Consider the following 18,932-nt stretch of genomic DNA (forward strand, 5'->3'; position numbering starts at 1 on the left):
AGGGGAGGCTGCGCGCGCAGCTGCTACTTAACGCAGTGAATGGGGAACGAACTTTCCCGACTCTTCCAGAAGTGCGTCGAAGTGGAGATATCCAGATAATTCTCTACACACCTGTAGAAATTTCTCGCAACTATGATTTTGCTATAAAAGAAGAAGCGCCAGCGAACTAGAGCAGAGTTTTCAGTTATTCAGTCAGTGAGTAAACCAGAGCAAGCAAGCCAGTGTACCGGAGTTCGACTCGAGTGTGCGTCCACAACTGTATCAGCATCCGAAGGCCTGAGTTCGAGTGCAGTGGACCGCAGTTGGAGGGACCTGAGTTCGAGTGCAGTGGACCGCAGTTGGAGTGACCTGAGTTCGAGTACAGTGGACTGTCTCTGAAGGTCTGTGGTTCGAGATACTGTGAACTCGAGTGACTGAGCTAGAAGAACTGTGAACTGAGAACTGATAGTTCCGATTTGTAAATAGTGCTTTGTAAATATTAGTTAAGATTAACAGTTCATTGTTGTTCGTACTAGTCCAAGTAAATTGTCATTGTCGTCGGTGGAGTGCTATAACGAATACTGTGTTGAGTGAAAATCCTATTGTTGACGAGAGCATTTAAGGCGAATTGTAGAAAGGAATTATTGTTGGAAGAATAAAATCCTATTGTTGAGTTAAAATAAATTCACAATATATTTACATTGATTTTAGTGTCATTTTAAGAAGTTCAAAAATAAAAAATTGAAGTCAGTATTAGTTCAGTTCTTAGTGAAAAATAGACCTCTCACTGATGATTGAAGAACGGAAGTGTTAAGAGCTGTTATGTTAGTTCACCGTATTACTGCACAAATGGGCTCTGAAATTACCGCAATTGTATTATTATTATTATTATTATTATTATTATTATTATTATTATTATTATTATTATTATTATTATATTTTGCAGTTCATTTTATATTTCAGATGTGTCTAGTAATATCATAAAATAATGTTATAAATTTCAATCAAAGACACAACTATCTGCAAATGTTTATTTGCTACATGAATATAAGGTATATAAACGTTTTCGCCTTGTTATAATAGTTGTTGTTTTTACTGTTATTGTTGTTGTCGTCATCTTCCTTGTTCGTGTTATTACTATTGTTATTTCAAATATTAGACAAGACTCGATAGATGATGAAATGCTAGATTTCAGAATTAATAATAATAACAATTGTACACTTAAACTGTGTACAACTGTTGCTGATGATCAGGGTTATCGATTTGTTGAGTTAGTATCTACACACTCGGGAGGAAATTAAACATAGAATAAATATGGGAAATGCCTGTTATTATTCGGTTGAGAAGCTTTTATCATCCAGTCTGCTGTCAAAAAATCTGAAGTTAGAATTTATAAAACAGGTATATTACCGGTTGTTCTGTATGGTTGTGAAACTTGGACTCTCACTTTGAGAGACGAACATAGGTTAAGGGTGGTGTGTGGATAAGCTTCAGGGCTTCTACCGCGTTGTCTTGGTGTTATTGGCTGACGTTTCGACTGCTGTGTTGTGGCCATCTTCAGAGCAGTTGTTGGATAAGGAAATAGTCTGCCAGTACTTATATATATAGTAGTCTCGATGGGGGGGAGTACTTGCTGTGATAGGTCGTAGGTTCTCCTTCTGGCATCTGATTGGTCCTATGTGGTCCAGTCCGGTTGAGGTCTGTATGAAGGGGAGTATTCATATTACTGGCAGACTATTTCCTTATCCAACAACTGCCCTGAAGATGGCCACAACACAGCGGTCGAAACGTCAGCCAATAACACCAAGACAACGCGGTAGAAGCCCTGAAGCTTATCCACACACCACGTACACCAGCCGCGGAAGCCTACGCCAACATAGGTTAAGGGTGTTTGAGAATAAGGTGCTTAAGAAAATATTTGGGGCTAAGAGGGATGAAGTTAAGGAGAATGGAGAAAGTTACACAAACAGAACTGCACACATTGTATTCTTCACTTGACATAATTAGGAACATTAAATCCAGACGTTTGAGATGGGCAGGGCATGTAGCACGTATGGGCGAATCCAGAAATGGATATAGAGTGTTAGTTGGGAGGCCGGAGGGAAAAACACCTTTGGGGAGGCCAAGACATAGATGGGAGGATAATATTAAAATGGATTTGAGGGAGGTGGTATATCATGATAGAGACTGGATTAATCTTGCTCAGGATAGGGATCGATGGTAGGCTTATGTGAGGGCGGCAATGAACCTCTGTGTTCCTTGAAAGCCATAAGTAAGTAAGTATTTACAGACTTTAATGTTTGAAGTCTGGTGATTCTAATGAGTAGGCTTCACTGGCATATACAGCCGTGCCGAGAAATGTCTAGAAGACAGCTCGCAGGAGGACAACACCACAACAACAAAGAACAAGACTTTATAAGATACTGATGACTCTTACAAAATATTTTTTTACATTACTTCTACATAATTCTGTTACAATTGTTTATATTACTTTAATTGTATCAAGTGACTTATACAATGGAAATTTTAATGAACTTTAGACTGTTGTTTTCACGTATTCTTTATAATTTTGATTACTGCACTTATTGTGTATGACTGTACGCTGAAAAAAGACCCTGATACATGATAGCAAAATGTTATCTTTTGCATTGGGTCGTGCTGTTCGCAGTGAGCACAATGTGCGTCACAGGGTTCTTGGTGATCATCCTTCACGGTCAGGTGTCTCCAGCACTGGCAGGTCTGGCGCTGGCATATGCAGCTCACATCAGTGGTGTCTTCCAGTATACCATCCGCCTCATGTCTGAGGCAGAGGTACGCTTCATATCAGTGGAGAGAATTAACTCCTACTGTGAGGTGAGCACTGCTATACTATTACTGCTGCAACAGTATCGCTATTTAAAAATTAATAAATTTCAATGTAAAGATAATGAAATTATATTTATTACTAGCCGTACCCGTGCGCTCCGCTAAACCTGTTAGAAATAAATATAAAGTAATTACATAATTAAAATAGGACGTTTGATCCAGGAAAGATTCGTGTTTGATAGAAGAATAAATCGTTTATTATGTTACTTAATTTAAATTGTATTTAAATAATTAAAATGCGGTAATTTTGGTCCAGAGAGCAATCATTTGATGCAATGACAATTCCTTTAACATGTTTCTTAATTGTTATTACATGCAACCATAGTTTAATGAAGATTGACATCATTTAGTTTTAATGTGTATACTTTATATTACTTGCTATATGTTTCAGAAGTTACTGTAATAACATTGTAGAATTATGTCCATCTGGAGAAACTACACTTTCCAATGGTGAAATAATAATTAAACAAATAATTAGCTTCCGATATTACTTCATACAAACACAGAAACATTCTCTGTAGGCTATGTTTAATAGCTTTCGATTGTTATTATCCAAGGCCCCCTATATACGAAGGCATTTGTTTTTATTTCAGTACAGCGCCTTAGATGGCGTTGTTATTGTAATTTTAAAACTCATTTATCTCATTAAATATCAGTCCTATCACAATTTTGTATAGAATAAAACTTATCGGAAATTATTTTTAAAGAAACTTTTGTTATGTAACATTTTTCATGAAAATCAATAATACGCGAGATATTTCGATTTATTTAATTCAGGCCCCCTTATAACCCCCCCTTTTAAATAAAGTATTTTGAATGCCATATAGCCTAAAATCTAGGTGTCAACGAACTTAATTTATATTCCAATTTTCATATAAATCGGTTTGGCCATTATCGTGTGAAAAGGTAACAAACATCCAGATAGACAGACAGACATACAAACAAAAATAAAAAAAAAGTGATTTTCGGTTTCAGGATGGTTAATTATATATGTTAACACCAATTATTTTTGGAAAATCGAAAATTACCAGAAAAGTTTTGGCTACAGATTTATTATTAGTATAGATTTGGAATTATTGAAAGGTAGATTTTAAATATAAATTGTTTATTTTCTGCCATTGTGACCACTACTGCTACCATAAGGGCTGCAACTACACGACATTTCATACAAGTTGAGAGGATGCAAAGGCATTGCTTTCCCCTTCTACTTGCCCTGAGTCCGTCAGTAACAGAACGGTAGCTGTTACATTTTATACCTGCACCCCCCCCCCCCCCCAAGTTGTAAACATAAGAAAATAAAATATTAAATAAAGTACATAAGTGTATATAAAATACAGTGACACAGATGTTTGACAATTACATGTTTGAGTATATTTTAGTGTCGTTCTTACAATATTTTCAACTAATAATTAATTAAATTAAGGGATGTTAGTTTGTATTATGAAGTCAGGGGGGAGCGACACAGTGCAGTTTGTTCCGTTGTGTATGCTTAGAGTAACAACTAGCGATGGAGAAAACATTTATCTTCTGCTCTCAGTAGCTTTTTTATGTACCAGTTGATATAAACAGCAATAAAATGAAATACAAACGCTTAGTATAGACTTTCGAAATATAGATTACCGGTAGACATTTTCAATAATAAGAATTTTCACTATGTTCAAAGTCAATTTCTAGGCTGCCCTCAATTCAGTGTCATATATTGTATTTATAATTTTTAGAAATGATCTGTATAGCGCTAAATGCGCTGATCGATCAATAAATTGTTTAAAAAAAAAAAAAAAGTCAATTAGTTGAACGTTAGTAAGATGGACAGTAGCATCTTCCCCTTCACGGATGGTAGAGAGTGTGAGTAGAGGGGAAAGCCTATCAACCAAACTGAAATGGGGATTAGGGTCTGTGTTACCCAGGGCAAACATGGATTCCGTCCCCATCGCCCTCGTTGTTGAGGGAGGTGTTAGCAAGTTTTATTATTCTGTAATAGATCATCATCAACTCTTCAGGGATTAGGAAAGCTCTCGTGTTATTTATTACCAGTTATAGGAATTATTGTAAATGCCAGGAAACATTCAGTATATAAATACTATTTTGTCCTTCCGGTGCCCCTCCCCCTACCCCCAGTGCAATAGCTGCTCCCCCTAAATGCGGCCATGATTACTACCACTGCTGCTGCCGCTGCTGCAATCCCTTTGCTTGGCTTTTCGAGGGATAGACCTGGAACAGATCCTTGCACTTAGGCCATTGTGATCTGGGTGGCATTCGTGATCCCTATGCTGACAGGTGGACCATCTTGCTTCAGCTTTGACAGAGTTAGATCCCAGCCCCAGACAAGTACTTTGTAAGACCCAGTGCCTCAGACCTTCCTGTATCACCATCACAACCCCCAAGACTGACTTACTTACTTTTCATTATTCCAATTGATAAAATATATTGTATAGGAAAAGTCAATACAGTAAAACCTCTATAAGACGCGCCCGCTTATTACGCTATCCCATGTAATATGCTTTTTTTGTCCGGACCCTGCACATTTCATATATAACGCCTTTATAAAATACCCCATTTATTGTGCTCAAGTCCCGCATAATGCGCTGTCTTTGTGGAATATTTTCGATGTAATTTTCAGTAATGTACTGTAACAGCAATGAAACATCTTGGTCATTGAACTCACTGATGTCATTAACTTGAAAAGTATTGGTATTCGACCCTTTACCTGCACATTTAAACCTTCATACTTCATACCTTAGTAAACCCCACCCTCTTGCTAACCCTATCTCTCAAACAACATTCCTCACTCAGCTGTAATAAAATTCTGGAAATTTTTGCTGGACAGTTTTTTGTCCTTTTGTGTATTGGAGTGTCTGTGAATGTGATTACAATAGTGTTAAACGAAAAGCGCTTTCTGTGTCGGAAAAATTGGAAATCTTACGAAAGTACGATGAGAACAGTACTCTTACTCAGAAACAACTGTCTGATTCATTAGGAATCCCATCATCAATATTAAGAATGATAATAAAAAATCGCGGCTCAATCACTGCAGCTGCGACGTCGGGAGGATGTAATCGCAGAAACTGAAGTGTGCTAAACATGAGGACTTGGAGAACATGCTTATGGCAAACAACTATAAATGGCTTTTTTTTTCCCCCCCGAAAGAATTAAGTACAGTACATATTGTAAATGCCTTTGACGTACAGTAATTACATAATGAAGTAATACTGTATCTCCTTTCATGAATCATGTATTCCAACAAAGAAAAATGCTAATAGATACTATATATAAGTCAAAATTAGTATACCCGCCTAATACGCGGTCCCGGTTAATACGCGTTTTACACCCGGTCCCTTGAACAGCATCTTTTCGGGGGTTTTACTGTAGTTATTAATTTAGTTGTAATATTCATCAACAGAATAGAAACTTTTTTCAATTAAAAAGTTTTTTAGTTTAGTTTTAAAATGAGAAACTTTACTTACATTCTTAATATCTTCAGGCAGTTTATTATATAATTTCAACCCTATAATATTTGGTGATTTACAGCCAACTCTTAATTTATTTAATGGAGTGTGAAATGCAGTACATCGTCTGGTGTTAAGAACATGAAAATTCCCATTCTGGATGATTACTCCCCTATTACAGAATACATAAGTACACAGACTTAAAATATATAAACTAGGAAAAGTTATGATTTTAAAACATTTAAAATATTGTTTACCTGTTGTACAGAGCCTGCAACGGGAAGGGACAGTAGGTGCCAACTCGAAGCCGCCGCTGGAATGGCCCAACAAGGGCAGCATAAAGTTCCAGAACGTGATGCTGCAGTACAGGAAAGGGCTGCCCGCTGTGCTCAAGGACGTATCGTTCACTGTGCAGCCGGGGGAGAGACTGGGTAATGCAGATGTTGTAAGTTGAGAGCACGGCAGGCACTGCTCGTAGCCTCAGTCCAGCTCACGCCCTCTTCGTGTGTGCAGGGATCGTGGGTCGCACAGGGTCTGGCAAGAGCTCGCTCATCACGGCCCTGTTCCGTCTGGTGGAGCTGTCCTCGGGGAAGATCCGCATCGACGGCCTCGACATCGCGGACGTCAGCCTTGAGCAGCTCCGCAGCCGCATGTCTGTGATTCCCCAGGATCCGGTCCTGTTCGATGCAACAATCAGGTATAAGGACAGCAGTTTTCTTATATAAATACTTCGTTACTCATTTTGAGATCTTAATGTTTATGCTTGCCCACAGTCTAGTATATACAGTCGCGAAGCTCAATACGTAGTAAATATGCAAACATTAGATAGTTGCTCACCACTAGGATCCCTAATATTGCCTCATTACAGGCAATGCAATATAATACCGTAACAGTCTGTTGTTTCTAGCACCCTCAAAACTCAAAACTCAAGCTTCGTGACTGTATATAGTAGACTGTGGCTTGCCTTTAAGACGATTCTTAGCATGGCTTTCTCTATGTTTGTATGGGTATATGGGTGTATGTTTATGTATACAGGGTGATTCATAAGTAACTGTACAAACTTTGTTGTAATATAGAAGGAAAAAAAGACTAAATACAACTTTTTCTCGCAAATCCTTACTTAAAAAAAAAAAAAGGTATTTCCGTAACATGCCATGAAGGCACTTGGGGGGCATGGAGGTAGAGCCCCATGCTTTCCATGACCTCGGCACTAGAATGGGGTAGGTGATGTGGTCGGCACCACGCTCTGACCGCCTTTTACCACCGGGAAAGACCTGGTACTCAATTTTATAGGAGGCTGAGTGAACCTCGGGGCCGTTCTGAAAGTTTGGCAACGAGAAAAAAATCCTGTCACCACCTGGGATCGAACCCTGGACCTTCCAGTCCGTAGCCAACTGAGCTACCTAGCCGCCCTACTTTGAAAGTTACAAAACATAATGTCGACATAAAAAACATGGGCCAGTAAAGCCTTTGGATGTGTCACGTTGGCTAACATAGCGACTGTGGTAGATGTTTTTTAACAGTCTTAATAATAAACCGTGTATAGTTTTTATACTAGACTTATGCAGAGTTGAGACAGAAAACGTTACTAATAAACCGTGAATAAGCTATGGACGTATAAACAAGCTGTAACTATACAATGGGAATTGCTTTGCAGTAGTTATATACACGAAACCCCTTGTTTAAGCGTTGTATATAGGGAAAAAATGGCCGCCCCTCTAACAGCTGTTCGTATCGACTGTCATTTTATGATGATGGTTGCCTTGTAACCCCAGAAGAACAAATCAAAGAGCACAGAAAAATTAGAATAATATTGCTGCAGCAAAATATAGTATGGTAATCAATTAGAGCCAGTTGTACTATCGATACTTAACACGCCACACTAGAGCGCTCTACTGGATGCAATAGAGAATCTCAGATATTCTATTATCTTTCGTAATGAAGTAATGACGAAACTATGACGTAGCTGTGTAACAGTCATACTGTTATACACGACGTATGTAGTGATTATTAGTAAGGAATTTACACACGACTTATAAACGAGCTACTCATTGTATAAGTATAAGACAGTTAAACGTCTGCATATAGAGTTTTTATTAGTAAGACCGTAATTGTTTATATTCGACGCTTTATCAACTGCTCAGGTTATTTAGCACCTGAATGAGATAGTGATAATGCCAACAACATGAGTACAGGTCCAGTTACCCAATATTTGTCTTAATGAGTTCAGAGAAAACCCCAGAAAAAACTTCCATGTAACTGGACCTAACAAGGATTTGAACCTGGGCCCACTTTTTCATGGTCAGGCATGCTAATCATTTCTCCACAGAGGTGGACGATAGATTTATTTTTATTTTATTTTAGTAGGTTATTTTACGACGCTTTATCAACATGTTAGGCTATTTAGCATCTGAATGAGATGAAGGTGATAATGCCGGTGAAATGAGTCCGAGGTCCAACACCGAAAGTTACCCAGCATTTGCTCATATTGGGTTGAGGGAAAACCCCGGAATAAACCTCAACCAGGTAACTTGCCCCAACTGGGAATCGAACCCGGGCCACCTGGTTTCGCGGCCAGACGCGCTAACCGTTACTCCACAGGTGTGGACTGGACGGTAGATGTTTGTTATTCGTACACCCCACTACAGTTGATTCCTACCTGTACATGGAAATGTTTGGTTGTATGTCGCTGTTGTAATGCCTGCTGTCCCCACGTTTCGAAAGTACACATTCCTTCTGTCATTAGTTGAGTAGGCTTCAGTTGTTTTGTATGGTACGATAGGTTTACTGAAACTTGAATATGCGGATATGCACTTCATAAGCAACAGAAAGCAATTCACGAGAAGCAAGACGAGTGTACAGTGAGCTGTTTCTGAATAGAAGTTTACCAAACCATCTAACTTTTGCAGCTGTGGACAGGCGTACTAAGGGAGTATGGCATTCGTGATACAGTCACTACCACAAAGATGTGCGAAAGTGTCTCAATCAAAATTTGCCACAAAGAATGATTCACAGGACAAGAAAATGACACGTTAATGGAGTGTCCACCCCGGTCCCCGGATTTCACCCACTGTGAATTTTTCTTGTTGGTGTTTATGAAAGATACTGTCTTTGTGCCTCTGCTCCCTGCTGATCTCCAACTGTGTTACCACTGCTGTCACTCTTGTCAACTGACACACACAGACACACACACAGACAGACAGAGAGAGAGAGAGAGAGGGAGGGAGAGAGAGAGAGATATTTTATTGTGAATTTTCAGTTGTCAAAAGATGTCTGCTGTATAGCAGAGGTGGAAAGATTGAGTATCTGTGAAATATCTAAAAAAAAAAAAAAAAGAAAAAAAAAAGCTTTGTGAGCTTGCCTCTATTTCAGTATAATACAATTTGGTATCCATTGTGAATTTTTTTTTAATGTTTCACGGACTTATGAATAACTTTGTATTTAAGGAACAGCTGCTTCTCATACTTACTTACTGGCTTTTAAGGAACCCGGAGGTTCATTGCCGCCCTCACATAAGCCCGCCATCGGTCCCTATCCTGAGCAAGATTAATCCAGTCTCTATCATCATATCCCACCTCCCTCAAATCCATTTTAATATTATCTTCCCATCTACGCCTCGGCCTCCCTAATGGTGTTTTTCCCTCCAGCCTCCCAACTAACACTCTATATGCATTTCTGGATTCGCCCATATGTGCTACATGCCCTGCCCATCTCAAACGTCTGGATTTAATGTTCCTAATTATGTCAGGTGAAGAATACAATGCGTGCAGTTCTGTGTTGTGTAACTTTCTCCATTCTCCTGTAACTTCATCCCTCTTAGCCCCAAATATTTTCCTAAGCACCTTATTCTCAAACACCCTTAACCTATGTTCCTCTCTCAAAGTGACAGTCCAAGTTTCACAACCATAAAGAACAACTGGTAATATAACTGTTTTATAAATTCTAACTTTCAGATTTTTTGACAGCAGACTGGATGATAAAAGTTTCTCAACCGAATAATAACAGGCATTTCCCATGTTTGTTCTGTGTTTAATTTCCTCCCGAGTATCATATATTTTTGGTACTGTTGCTCCAAGATATTTGAACTTCTCCATCTCTTCAAAAGATAAATTTCCAATTTTTATATTTCCATTTCGTACAATATTTTCGTCACGAGACATAATCATATACTTTGTCTTTTCGGGATTTACTTCCAAACCTATCTCTTTACTTGCTTGCAGTAAAATTCCCGTGTTTTCCCTAATCGTTTGTGGATTTTCTCCTAACATATTCACGTCATCCGCATAGACAAGCAGCTGATGTAACCCGTTCAATTCCAAACCCTCTTTGTTATCCTGGACTTTCCTAATGGCATACTCTAGAGCAAAGTTAAAAAGTGAAGGTGATAGTGCATCTCCTTGCTTTAGCCCACAGTGAATTGGAAACGCATCTGACAGAAACTGCCTTATACGAACTCTGCTGTATGTTTCATTGCCATTCCGAGGCTTATTTGAAGGATTCGTAACAAGCTGTTTATTTTACGGTGATGGGTTGTTAGTCCTTCGCCCATCCCCCAAGCTGGAGGACCACCCCTCATTGGCTGTTCGTGACTGCTTCTCATACAAATGAAAATTCCAGTCCTAATCACTCCTATCATTGTCACAGGAAGTAACGAATTCCGGTTCACAAGTGCCCCAGTTAAGACATTTATTTCTTCACAGTACCAGTTTAGCAGAATATAGAAAACTCTTGGTACAGAGGTGTGAAAATTATTAGAATTATCTTAATTTTAAAGGTTTTTTAATAGTTCCTTCACAAATATTAATTGAATTGATGAATATTGGTATATATTACTATACCGTTGTAGGATATATTTAGTACTAACAATGCCGGAAAGCATTGTTGTACATTGGTATTTTTCTTATTTTACAATTGCTATAGGAATTCAGAAATTATTATATTATGTTGGCGGAATTGGAAACATAAAAAATTATATGCACAAAACAGATGTATAGGTTCATTTGAACCTTCACAACAATGTAAACGCAAAGAACAATTTGTTTAAAGCATTTCTTAATTAATTTTTGATGTTTCCAATTCCGCCAACATAATATAATAATTTCTGAATTCCCATAACAATTGTAAAATAAGAAAAATACCAATGTACAACAATGCTTTCCGGCATTGTTAGTAGTAAATATATCCTACATCAGTATAGTAATATTATATACCAATATTCATCAATTCAATGAATATTTGTGAAGGAACTATTAAAAAACCTTTAAAATTAAGATTATTCTAATAATTTTCACACCTCTGTAAATCTTATCTGAAGGCATTGGAAACCAACCAACTTACTTTGTGTCAACCTGTTGGCTCATTGCAGGTGGAATCTGGACCCCTTTGAGCAGCACAGCGACGGGGCAATATGGGACGTGCTGGAGAAGACGAAACTGCGCGATCGGGTCCTGAGCTTCACTGGACAGCTGCAGGCGCACGTGGGGCAGGGCAGGGACAGCCTGTCAGTGGGGGAGCGGCAGCTGCTGTGCCTGGCGAGGGCGCTGCTCAGGAACACAAAGGTGACGACAGTTCTGACTGAGACTCGGTTTGTAGCAACTGTTCTCAACTTGGTTAGCAAGGATTGTAGTAACAATTACTTTATCAAATTAGTCGACCCCTTTGGACTGAAAGAGGAGTGGACGTAATCTGTGCTGCTGACAATAAAAAAACCTTCGTTCACACATTGTTAAGCAAATGTCTTAAGACCCAGGTTCAAATTCTGGTGAGAGTAACAGGAGAAGGTGACGAATGAAAAATGTGATATTTAAATTAAATCTGTACCAAGTTGTAAATCTGAAGAATAGATTTCAACACACGTAAATGCATGTTCTAGGATTGACTCTTAATTAAATTTCTACTTTTTTGTTTTTGATATATTTAATTTATTTATTATTTTTATTAATTTATTATGATATTGCAGTGGACAATAGTGGACTTTATGTTGTCAGCAAACAGCTGGATACGTTAAGAAGATTGATTGATTATGACATTAATGTGCTGGGCAACAGCCATTGGCAATAATATCTAGCACAATTTATACACTAATAATGCAATAATATAAATTGAAATCAATATTTGCAATATAATAACAAATTTAAAATGAGTAAATTAATATTGTAATGTTAATCAATGGATACAAATAAAAATAAAAACGAATTTTTCTCTAATCTGTGATGTAATTATGCTGTAAGAATACTAGAAAAGTTACAAAGAAAATTAAAGATAATTTTATAAGAATAAATAAATGATAAGTCATTGCCAAAGGCAAAATATTGAATTCACGGTCATACATATTGGCATTTTTAATGCCTCTGGATACTGGTGAAAGAAATTTCGAGTTTCTGTTACAGAAAAGTTTGTGAGCTCTGATATCTTTCGTCAGAATATGTAAGCTAATATGAAGAAGTCTCAGGATATAATACCTTTAAGGACGTTACAAAAGAACAGATAATCGAGCTCATGGCGTCTAGCATATAGGCCTTGAGAATTAAAATATTCGCATTTTCTCTTATAACTACACCCGGAATTAATAGGCAGAAATCTAAATGAACATAAAGATATAAATTTTCTTTCTATATTTTCTAATTTATCTGAATCAGTAGCTGTAATGGAGCTCCAAACTGCAGATATTTGAGTTTCGATTGCACCAATGTGTAGTAGAGAATTAAAAGAGAATCAGACGTGAAAAAAGAATAAATTATTGACCATATTAGTCCCAGTAATAATAATAATAATAATAATAATAATAATAATAATAATAATAATAATAATAATAATAATGCAGTAAAACTTTTATGCGTTTCACACTTAATGCATTTTTCACGCCTTCTTCTTCTTCTTCTTCTTCTTCTTCTTCTTCTTCTGATTTTGTGGCAAAATTCCATGATAATTTATTTTGGATAAACTTTACAGTCATACTTTATAAATCCCAGGAGATATGAAACGTCACTTATACTTTCTAAATCAATTTTGATGAGATTAGGTTTGCAGTGAAAATGTAAGAACGCAAAAATACAGCACGTGTTCATTGATAAGACGCGACCCACTTCAAAATTTGAAGCTCACCATGCTTTCCTCCAATAATTCTCTGTTCTTTAATGATGCTATTACTGCTTTAGAAATAGTGAAACATTTTGTAGCACATCATGATGCAACTAAACAAATGATCGAACAGTTATCACAGTTTGAGGACGTGGTTTATTCTTTAGGAGCAAGCAGTCTAAAATAACTGATTTTTTTTTCTGAAATAATCACATGTTATTAAGTACTATTTCCGATTTTATTCAATGTAATTTCAGTTATATGTTTTTTCTTCAGCCCTCCATAAAACGTATAAATAAAATGTTACTGTAATAATGATGATGATGATGATGGTAATAATAATTTAGGAGTAAGAAAGAATATGTTGAAACATCTAAAATGTTAATTAGAATCATTATCTTCTTCTCCCCTTCTCCAGTCAGACCAAAAATTTTCTGTCCTTAATTCCTCAATCTAACACTATTACTACAACAATTATTATTATTATTATTATCATTATCATTATCATTATTATTATTATTATTATTATTATTATTATTATTATTATTATTATTACTATTACAGTTTTAATTTACTTATTTTAAATTTTGTATTATCATTATTATTATTATTGTTATTGTTGTTATAAGTGTTTTAACTTGAGTACAAGTTAATAGAAAATTTACACTTCGTTCTTTTATTTTTCAAGAGTGTGATTTTTGCTCATTTTTAGCAAAAATCGTTCCCACAATCTTAAAAATTCTTTATTTTTATTTTGAATAAAACTGTGATATCACTGTCAGCCGTCCTGTGTGCTTCATAGATTGTGGTGCTAGATGAGGCAACGGCATCGGTGGACCCTGAGACAGAGGCCGCTGTGCAGAGCACAATCCAGGAGGAATTCCGAGAGTGCACAATCCTCACAGTGGCGCACAGACTGTCCACTGTCACCAATTGCAACAGAATCCTAGTCATGGACGAGGGGCAGGTGAGGAGAAAATTTGGCAAGATATTTCACCATATCAGAGGAAAGGTCATTATGACCAGTGGCCACGACCATCCACAAATGGGAATCTATATTATAACAAACACTGAAACTTTCATATTGTGTCTACTTCATTTTATTACAAGGTTGGTACTAGGCGATAGGTCTCTCTCTAAGATAGTATTGTTATAAAGGTCCTTACCATGGCTGTATATAATCATTCCCTTGAATAAAAGGACCCAGCCACTGGAGTAGCTCAGTTGTTTGCCTGCTGATCTGGATGTGGGTTCGATTCCCACTTGGGCTATTTATCTGGTTGTGTTTTTTTCGAGGTTTTCCCCAATGTAAGGCAAATGTCAGGTAATCTCTGGCGAATCCTCGGCCTCGTGTCGCTATCACCAATCCCATCGACGCTAAATAACCTCGTAGTTGATACAGCATTGTTAAATAACCGAGTAAAAAAATAAGAGGACCCTCGGGCAAAATTTACTGACCATTTCTTGCCCATGTTAAAATTCAAATCTGGTGGTCATTATCTTATCATTTCAACATAGCGGGTAAAGAATTTGAAATTCCCCCACCTCAGAAATGTAATTTATTGGCTAGTAGAGTCCAGAAATATCTTTGGAAATGATACGTTCATGAAATAATGTTGTTGTTGTTTTCTAATGCCAGGCATTTGGCAATAAAGTCATTTGACCTCTTGCACTCCAATATTTTCACTTTCTAGTTGCAGACAAACATATCGAGGTCTACCCCAGGGCGCTGTCCTCACCACAACTTTATTCAATATTTATATTGTAACGTTTTTAAAATAAACAACAATGTAACTTTATTATCTCAACAATAGGATTTGCTCTCCACACACGTAACACAGTATTCGTTAGTGCACTCCACAGACGACGACAATGACAATTCACTAGGACTATTACGAACGACAATGAACTGTTAATCTTAACTAATATTTACAAAGCACTATTTACAAATCAGAACTGTCAGTTCTCAGTTCACAGTTCTTCTAGCTCAGTCACTCGAGTTCACAGTATCTCGAACCACAGACCTTCAGAGACAGTCCACTGCACTCGAACTCAGGTCCCTCCAACTGCGGTCCATTGCACTCGAACTCAGGCCTTCGGATGCTGACACAGTTGCGGACGCACACTCGAGTCGAACTCCGGTACTGGCTGGCTTGCTCTGTTCACTGGCTTGCTCACTGACTGGCTGAATAAACTGAAAACTGCTCAAGTTCGCTCGCGTTTCCTCTTTTATAGCAAAATCATAGATGCGAGAAATTTCTACGGGTGTCCTCTTGAATTATCTGGATATCTCCACTTCGGACGGACTTCTCTGGAAGATTCGGGAGGGTCCGTTCCCCCTTCACTCCGTAAGTAGCAGCTGCGCGCAGCCTCCCTCGCCGCGTAGGCCCTTTCCCCTCTCTTCTCTCCGCCGCGTGCCATCCCTCAGTGCTCCGTGGAGCCCGCGCGATTTGCTCTCTTGCGGGACGCTGGTCGTGAATTCGAATCTCACGTCGCTGTCACAATATAAATGACTTACCCTCCCTATTAGAGGAATCAAACATGAAAACAGCACTATTTGCAGATGATATAGTTTTTGTCCATGAAATAATAAAAATGCTCTTCCCTCTTTTTTTTTCGTCCCTACTCTTTATCTTTTGTATTCCACCATTGCAGGTGATCGAGTTGGACACCCCAGCCAACCTCATGTCCGATCCGAACTCAGTATTTTCGAAGCTGCTGTCTGCTGTAACAGGAAGATCATGATCAAGAGAACCTTGCAGATCAGTATTTGAATAAAAGTACTTTGTGTTGTGGTGGAGGTTACCGTGTGTTGTTGGGTACAGGAGTGTTTAATTTTGATATTGTAATATTTAATTAATAAATTCTATGTCTTAGTGTACATTTCTTGAGTATCTTGCACACGATTCCCTTCTCATAAAATATATGCAGTGTGCTAAACAAACACACACTGGAGAAATCATTACTTAATAAGTGATGTACTGCAGTACATGTTTATCTGCACAACAGTTCGAATAAATAAAATAGCATAAAAAGGTCTTACTGAAATAAAAAGGACTAATTATTTTATATTTTCCTACTTTATCTGTGGCGGCAACTTTAAAAAATAGTTTATCTGGCCATTTATTATTAAATCAATAGATTGAAGTAGTAAACTTAGTTATCAGTTAATCATTGCCTTAGCTGTAAAATATATATAATTTAGAATATAATTATTACTTCAGGAAAAGGGCCTTCTCTGATTGTGATCTTCGGCAGAGAATTCATGCTGCTTTTACATCTAATACTACAAAACATCTGGAGGGAGTATCACTTAGATATTTATATCTATCTTTATTCTATCATAAATTCTTCATGGAAAATATATGATTGTTTTAGGTAATAGTTCTGTTGGATGTTCTGTAGGGTATATAAATATTGAATTTCTTTTTGTCTGAACCAGGCAAACTTGGAGAAGTGCTTAATGAAATAATGAATGATCGAAATAGTGTGTACTAGTCATTTAACATTTACTGTGTATCAAGTGTACTCAGAAATACCGATAGTTTTATTTTTTTATTTAATGCAGTGGTGACCAACTCAGCTGCTCTTACAAAGTAGTGTGTGCACTCACGAGCAAAAACGAGAAACAATGGGGTATTGCAAGCAAGCCATGTGCCGGAATACAATCATTGTGGGCAATAAGAGACCAGGAGCTCGGTGTAATCACACTGATGTAGTCAAAACATTTTACAACACGCAGCTAGAGTTTAGTCTTTGTTGCAGCAACATGCAGGACAGCAAATATAAATATATACTGACCCAAACTGATAACAAACATACGAGTAATGAACACGTGATATGTGTAAGCTTGGGTATCAAAGAGTTGCCAACATTAACTGGTGAGAGGGACAATCTACTCCTGCATACCGCTCGTGTGCAACAAGAGCACGAGTTGGTACCACTGGTTTAATATATTATGTATTTTTTAGGCATAGTGTGTTCACTACTATGCAATTTTTCATGTGTGTTGGCTTTGTTGCAATATATCGGGGGGAGATAATTAGCACAGAATGGAGCTATTAAAAATAAATTAATACTGGTAGTAAGAAACTGTTTTGCCCCTACTAAGATGGAAACCTGTGGATGCTTCTGGTGTATATTACTGGTTTTATCTCAAAAGGAAATATACAGGTTGAGAACTTTGAGCTTCCTTTTCATTAACTTAATGATCATTTTGATGTAACTGTGTTAAAATGACAGACTTGTGAATTTGCAAAGGGAAAGGCTTATCTTCGATCATGGTATTCAATCTTTTTGCTTACTTTACTTTCGCACCCTCAAACTGCATTGTAATTATATCATAAATAACAAAAAACAATGAAAATATGTAAACTGAAATAATTAGCAACAAATAATATAAAATGTCAGCATTTTTACATACGCAGTCAGTGGGTCAGTGGAATGCATACCTGTTGAGACAACCCCGTGTACCCCTGGGGGTATGCATACTATAGATTGAATACCACTGTATTAGATAATGGTTACTTACATCAGACCACATTTTTTGTTGCTTAACATTACAGCAGAACCTGTACTAGACAAATGACAACTGTTGAAGTTTTGTTCCAAACTAACAATAAATGAGCAGTGGTGAAGACTTGAGTATTCCAATCCTGTGTAGATGTTCTGCCAGACAATCATGCCAGTAATTAATCAGTACATTGCAACTGCAGATTTTCGTGGTAATTAAGGAATAATTCTTGGATTAGATGAATTTGCCATTTCTTGCCTTCAGCATTGTTTGTACAGTGCATGAAATTTTCTCTTGATTAGCAGTTTTACAGAATGGTAAAATAAATTTCCTTGAATTTTCTGTAGAATTTCTGTGACTTTCTTAGCCAAAGTCTGCGGATTCATTCCCAATCAAACCACAATGTAATGGGATCCACTGAAGAATAATGTTTCGATTTAATTTTCTTAGATGGTAGGCCTACATCATTTTTCTGCATTCTTGTATTTGTTGTGATTTTGGTGAGCAAAGACTCGCAATGGCTAGTATAGCTGCTTGAGAATCTGAATATAACACTTTCCTGAAATTTGTTTAAGAAGGTTCATTAAGGATGTATGAATTGCGGTTATTTCGTCATCAAAATTTGTAGTATTAAGTCCCAGATTGGAATAAAATGAGAAAAGTGGACACGTTCCTCCTGCTCCTGTTGTTTTTTTCTATTTCATTTGACTTGAGAGAGCCGTCTGTGTGTGCGGGAGTATCTTGTTTCAATACTTTCTAAGGCTAAAAGTTTCATCTTATCAATATTTGTTTCTGATTTTTCAAATTCTTCTAGTAGTTGTAAATTGTAATGTATTTGGAATATTTGAAGGGGTTTCTCTTTTTATAATATTATTTTGCGTGTGGAACCTGCAGTTTTTCTTTAATACCTTGTATAATGTTTATGAAATTTATTTTTGTTTTTAGTTTGTACAGTAGTGGCAAAAAAAAAAACCGGACTGACCCTTGTAGCTGATTTCAGAGTTACAGATTCAAATTTTGCTAGTCAAAAAAACACATCCATCATGAGG

At 37.2% G+C, this 18,932-nt stretch overlaps 1 protein-coding gene across 5 annotated transcripts in view; it reads left to right on the forward strand.

Moving 5' to 3' along the window:
- Window positions 1-16,251, forward strand: part of LOC138706734 (ATP-binding cassette sub-family C member 5-like) — a 110,278-nt gene extending 94,027 nt beyond the window's left edge. For all 5 annotated transcript variants that reach the window (XM_069836367.1, XM_069836370.1, XM_069836368.1 and 2 more), the window contains 6 exons: window positions 2,648-2,832; window positions 6,559-6,721; window positions 6,804-6,987; window positions 11,656-11,848; window positions 14,173-14,337; window positions 16,026-16,251. In XM_069836367.1, coding sequence (XP_069692468.1) covers window positions 2,648-2,832; window positions 6,559-6,721; window positions 6,804-6,987; window positions 11,656-11,848; window positions 14,173-14,337; window positions 16,026-16,115 — 980 coding nt within the window. In that variant the 3' untranslated portion in view covers window positions 16,116-16,251. The remainder of the gene's footprint in view (window positions 1-2,647; window positions 2,833-6,558; window positions 6,722-6,803; window positions 6,988-11,655; window positions 11,849-14,172; window positions 14,338-16,025) is intronic.
- The last annotated feature ends 2,681 nt before the right edge of the window (window positions 16,252-18,932 follow it).

Source organism: Periplaneta americana, chromosome 9 (genome assembly GCF_040183065.1).
Source record: "Periplaneta americana isolate PAMFEO1 chromosome 9, P.americana_PAMFEO1_priV1, whole genome shotgun sequence".
NCBI lineage: Eukaryota > Metazoa > Arthropoda > Insecta > Blattodea > Blattidae > Periplaneta > Periplaneta americana.